At 28.2% G+C, this 6,769-nt stretch overlaps 1 protein-coding gene across 1 annotated transcript; it reads right to left on the bottom strand.

The window, feature by feature from the left end:
- Window positions 1–4,057: 4,057 nt before the first annotated feature.
- On the bottom strand, window positions 4,058–6,523 carry LOC145089820 (uncharacterized). Its single transcript, XM_079028213.1, has one exon. It carries the CDS (start codon window positions 6,521–6,523, stop codon window positions 4,058–4,060), a length of 2,466 nt encoding a protein of 821 aa, XP_078884339.1.
- Window positions 6,524–6,769: the final 246 nt, after the last annotated feature.

The raw sequence follows: 6,769 nt of genomic DNA, 5'->3' as shown, positions 1-6,769 counted from the left end.
GATCATGTCTTCAGTAGTAGCAGCAGTTCCAACAAGAACTAACTTCTCCAGAAGAAATGGACCTTTGTTGATTGACCTCATCAAATCTTCATCAATACCATTTAAGTAATCTTCCATTTTGTCGGCCCATTGTTCGTAATATTCTAGAATCAACATAGGAATTTTTATTGTAGATCCAAGCAAATGAGAGAAATTCTTTATCATGGTCACATTAAAGTTCGCCATTGATGAATAGTTTTTGAAGAAAGAAAATTTTGATTCAAATTGAAATCAAATAGAAAAATCAATCATAGATCAATTGATCTAACACACAAAACACAATACAACTAAATCGATGCACACCAGTTTTTCGTTTCAATCTGCGAAAATTTTTGAATCAAAAAGAACGATTCAAAAAGATGAAAAATAATAGAAAACTTCAATCAATGATATGAATCTTGCTCTGATACCAAATGAAGTGTGTTAAAAATGATAAACGAATCAATCAAGTAAGTGAAATCAGTAAAAGACACACAGTTCTAAATAATATCTTATTGGCTTAATTCCACGTCTGAATAGTACAAAGAGAGAGTACAAATGATGAGAGAATGTTGGAAGTGCTACTCTGACCTGTGTACTTATCCTTTTTATAAGATACAACAGACGTACAAAAAATACAAGGACTAAACATGACATAACAAAACTATAATGGCTTGTAAATAGATAACATGTCGACATTGTATCTGCTTTTGACACTTACAAACACGTAACGAAAGATACAACTTTCAACTCTTACTAACTAATTTCGACTCTACATAACCTATACTCTATGGAGAGTGTCCTTTTACTTTAACGTAACATACTAAAAGTAGGATGACCAAATCAAAAAAAAAAAAATCTATGAGTTGACGACAACATAATATAAGAAAAACAACACGACCAACCTGTAAAAGATGGGAACATACACAAGAATGTAAATCACATCTCTCACACCTATAAACACACACAAACCCCAATATCTCTATTAGATAACTTAAGCGTCATAATAAGCTTCCAAGATTTCCTCCCAAAGTACAACTAACAATATTTCCTTATGTTATGATCTCAGGTTTCCGGCTTATGCATTTCCCAGAAGAACAATCTTGCATCAAGTATCAATTTCTTAAATCTAAGGCCAAACCTGCTAAAAAACACATACCTAATAGACAAAAACTGTAATTTACAACCACTTGGGTTGTAGTGACTTGGTAAAGCATGTGGAAGATATGGTGAGTAATCTGTTGACCCATATTCAAATCCTGGCACTACTCAGCCCTTGCGGCCATGGAGCTTTGTCTGCAGTGACTCTTGGGCGTAAGGCAAAGCCTCATATTTGTAGAGAGTGATTAGTCGGTGTGCGAAATTTGGTCCGGAAACCCTCATTAGAGAAGTCCCCTTTCAAAAAAAACTGTAATTTACTCTAAACTTTAAACTCAGTATCTACTTGATCATTGCTACAATACAACCAACTATTTTGTACAATAATTAATAGATATATCATAGATTAAGTAGGGTGTTGTTATATATGTCATCATCACTCATATAAGTTGTCAAATCATGGTGTAGAGACACTCTTACCCATTCACACATGGGATACAAGAAACAATTGTTGACATGTTAACTATTAGATTTTGGTAAACGAGAAACAAAGTTTTTTTTAACGGAAAAACATTAAGGAGTAAATTAAAATACCAACAAACAGCTAGAAAATAGTACAAACAAGAAGATATAGACCTAATCAAAAGCAGCAATGAAGCTCCACAATCGAAAATACATAAAACTCAAAACTAGAAATAAATTGAATATTACAAACCCACTTAGAAATAAATTGAATATTACAAACCAACTTATCATAGACACACCAAAAGAGAAGTCGAGTGAGATCATAAAATCAAGCTTAACATATACAAAAAATTACTAATAAAATATTATAAAATTAGAAATAAATTGAAGATTACAAACCCACTTATCACAGACACACCAAAAGAGAAGTCGAGTGAGATCATAAAATAAAGTTCAATATATACAAAAAATTATTCTAATAAATGAAAGTTTTTTTTTTGTCATGGTCACATTCTCATTCAATTTGACAAATGTTATTTTGTAGTTATTTTGATTTAATTTTTTTTTCATATGTTATTTTATGAATTTTTTTTATTTTATTAAATTTCACATAATATTTTAATGTAATAATTGCAATAAATGAATATTAATTTTATTAATGAACTTACCTTTTAATTTCAAAATTTCTAAATTAAAGCTCATTAGTTTTTTTTCTTTCTTTATTTAAATTATTTAAAAACATTTCAATTATAATAATTCATTATTTTTCTTATTTTCTTATAAATTCAAAAAATTTAAATATTTTGACCTTTATATTTAACTTTTTTTTAATTAATCCATTTAATACACGGGTCTTACAAGTAGTTACTAATAAAATATTATCTAATCTAATCTAATTTAACTCTTCTAATAAATGAAACCTAAAAATGACACGTGTTAGTTTTTTAAATGTCTCTTTGGCATGTAACATTTTTCTATGATTTTTATTATTTCCTTTTTGTGCTAACAAGTCAAATTCAATTCAAAATTTGAAATACAAAATCATATCCTAATAATATTATTATGTTTATTTTGCTTAACAAATTAATTCATAATTATTTATAATTGACAATATCTTGGTTTTTTGTACATTTATTTTTTTTATCTATATAAAAATTTTAAATATACTAACCGTGGTTTTCCACGTGTTATAATCTAATAAAATTATAAATATCATTTGTTTTACATGTTTAAATGGGGCCATATATCAATCTCAATCATATCGTATACCATTTATAGTAAACATGTACCTTAAAAAGTAAAATTTACATTAAACAAAATTATAAGTGTCAAAAGAACCAAAATATCTAAAGAGTCCCGTGCCAATTGTGAGTCATTACATCAAATGATATGCCTTTGTTTTGGTCTAATTTTCAAAATCTTGGAGAGATCCTCCTTTCATGTCATTTGCTTTCAATCAAATTTCCATCATTTTTGTGAGAAAAGGGCACGGTGGATGTCGTGTTATATATAGCCAATGATGAATGATTTAGTAAAAAACAAGTCACAAAAATACCAAATTGGGGAAGGACATACATCATACATCATAAAATATCATTTTTATCATAAAATAATCATCTATTTTGTGATATTAGTTCATGAAATTATTTTTTCTGATATTAAATGATTCATTTATATCATATTTCTGGAATTTATTTATTTTCACAAAATGATGCCCAATTATGGAATATATATATATATATATATATATATATATATATATATATATATATATATATATATATATATATTAGTGGGATTTAAAAATTTGCAAAATCAACTAACACAACTATTTAATTTTTTAAGTAAAAGAAAAAAAAAAAAAAACACTTACATGCGTCAAAATTGGATGAAGTGCATTGCTTATTCGGCAAAGGGTGTGAGTTTGATTTCCATCAAAAGTAAAATATATTCACATATGAAAGTGGGAAGATGGAAATTTTTTGGAAAAAAGAATATTCTTCAATGGTTTTTATGTTTTTAAGGTCAGAACAAAAGAAGTACGCCTATCGTATGGTGTTGTGGGCAACTTGGACCTTTTACCGCACTTGTTAATACCACATCGCCGATGCATTGAAGGTGAGGGGCAGAATCGCACGAAGAAAAGACACCACATTTTTTTTTTTTATTTCTTTTTCATGCTTTAACAGCTTGTATATTACGATATATCAATGCTTTAAAAAAATAAGATGCAAGTAAAATGTGAATAATTCGTTGGTTTAGAATAGTAAACAAAGAGAGTGAAAAATCACATTACGGTCAAGCAGGGCCGGTCCATTGTTTTTTACTACCCGGGGCGAGATAAAAAAATTATGCCCTTATATGTGTAACGTACAATAACAAAAACATATAATCAAACAAATGTAGTAATTTCTAATATAAAAAATGCAGTAATTTTTATAATCAAACAAATAACACAACTAAAATATACAAAAAATCACTTAAAACGATGTCTTCGCGCATTTTTTGAAGTGAAAACATCTCTTATTTTACAATAATCAATATTTTTTAGAAAATCACTTTCAATACTTAAAATTGCTAATCCATTCAATCTTTCTTGAGTCATGGTACTTCGGAGATACGATTTCAAAAGCTTCAATTTTGAAAAACTTCTTTCCGCGGAAGCAACCGTAACCGGCACCGTCAATAATATCTTATATGCAACCAACACATTAGGGAACATATCCATTCTTCTTGCATACTCCATTATTTGAATAGATGTCCAAGGACTTCGACTTTTGTATGCTTCATCCGGCAACATTTTCTGCAAAAGTTTTAACTCAATGAATAAACCATCTCCATCAATATCATAATCTTCACCATTTTTCAAATTGGACTCAAGATTTAAACAACATTTCTTTAATTCATCATCAACTAAAGAAACTAATTTGGAACCATCAAACAAAAAACCAAATATCGATTCAAAATATTGCATTTGTTCAAATCTACTTTTTAATTGAACAAGAGCCATATCAACAAGAATAAAAAAATAATCTCTTTTAAATGCTTCTTGAGAAGATTGGTGTTCTCTTTCGGTATTTGGAATTTCATCAAAATGTTGTTTTCTTTTTTTATTGCGTTTTTGAGGAAATTCAAGTTTAACTTTAACACTATTTGCTATTTCTTTTGCTTCACTAATAGCAAAGTCAAACCCACTTTCCCTATATTCTTCAAAATAATTAATTAACCCTTCTAAATTTTTTACAACAACATCAAGAAGCATTTCTTTGGATTGAAACTTTTTGCTTACCAAATTAATTTTGTACAAAATATCATACCATATAACTAAACTTAAAATAAATTCAAAACTAGAAAATTCACCATTTACTAGTGAATCAGCATCTCTACACACTTGTCCATTATCACTTATTATAGATAGTTTTTTAAAAGCTTTTCTTATTTGATAAAATTGTGTTTTTATTGCTTTAACACATTCAATATGACTTTCCCAACGAGTAGCTGATAATGATTTAAGTGTTAGATCATCAACAAACTCAAGTAAAACACTCCATCTTTTGGTTGAATTGGAAAAAACATTATAAAGCGTTTGACATGTACCAAAAAAAGTTTTTGCCTTTTGGCAAGAATTTGCCATATCACACAAAACCAAATTTAAACTATGACATCCACAAGGCATATAAAAAGCTCTATTATTTATATCAAGCAATTGTTTTTGAACACCTTGGTGTTTACCTTTCATATTTGCCCCATTATCATACCCTTGACCAGGAACATAATTAATATCCAAATCAAGAGATTTTAGGGCATCTTGTAAAACATTAAAAAGACCAAGACCGGATGTATCTTCTACAATTAAAAACTCTAAAAAAATCTCTTTAACTTTTAATGGAACACTTTCCAAATCTACACATCTTATAATTAAAGTCATTTGTTCTTGGTGACTAGCATCCGGAGTGCAATCAAGAATTATAGAAAAATATTTTGCCCTTTTGATTTTTTTTATAATTGCACATTTTACCTCGGATGCTAACATTTCAATTAATTCATTTTGAATTTTATGACTAAGATAATGATTATGTGTTTCTTTGTCTTGAATCATTCGAAAATGTTCTTTCATTACCGGATCCCACTCCGCAATTGATTCAATTACACTTAAAAAATTGCCATTTGAGTTTTCATAAATTTTTTCATTTGTACCACGAAAAGCCAAGTTATTTTTTGCTAAACATTTTACAACAGAAATAATTCTAACCATAACTTCTTTCCAATGTTCGGTATCTTTTTTTATCATTTCTTGAATTTCTTTGTCAATTGTTTCGTTTTTATTTAACCTAATTCGCGTTTCATTCCATGTTCTTAAATTATCCATATGATCGGAACTATTTTCATGTTGTTTTAATGTTTCACTAAGATACTTCCAATCTTTAATTCCTTCGGTTGCCAAACTACTTTTAGTTCGAATAGTTTTAAACAACTTACAACAAAAACAAAAAACTTTATCAAGTTCTTTTGAATACACTAACCATTTTCTATCAAAAGAATCACCATTTCTTAATTTCCGAATGAAAAAATCAAATGAAAAATGTCTACCAAGTGAATCTTTTGGAAAAATTGTGTTGGTATCAACTTCTCTATTTGGCCCTTTTTCTATTAGTAAATCTTTCATTTTTGAATCTAAATCATCCCATACTCTAGGATCAAAAATATTAAAATCACTTGGTTTATCTTTATCAAAAAAATTATTTTTTTCAAAATCAATGGAAATATCAACCGAATCATTGGTAGTACTAGGTGGAACATTAAAATTATTAACCGGATCATTGGAATTTTGATTTCTAACAAAATATTTATTCAAAGACCCTCTTAATTGATTAGCCTCTTCTTGTTCTTTTCTTTTTCGTTTTCTATTTTGAGCACCCGGTGGTTGTTTTCGGGGAAACATATTTAAAAATCAGCAAAGAAAAAAGCTAAGCAAAGAAAAAAAATCAATAATTCTAGTTATAAAAGCTAAGCAAAGAAAGATACAACCTGGCCAAAGTTTTCATTTTTATTTCCCACTTTGAAGATGCCGATAATCTGAAAATTAAAACATACAATCAGAAATACAAATCCATTTTCAACAACTACTGACTAATAAGTAATAACACTACAATGAAATAAATATATACCTTTCAAGATTTCAAAATAA

The sequence above is a fragment of the Lactuca serriola genome, chromosome 2 (assembly GCF_051521515.1).
Source record: "Lactuca serriola cultivar US96UC23 chromosome 2, Lser_US96UC23_V15, whole genome shotgun sequence".
Classification (NCBI taxonomy): Eukaryota; Viridiplantae; Streptophyta; class Magnoliopsida; order Asterales; family Asteraceae; genus Lactuca; species Lactuca serriola.
The sequence above is the reverse complement of the archived record's forward strand: the minus strand, read 5'-3'. Positions and strand labels throughout refer to the sequence as shown.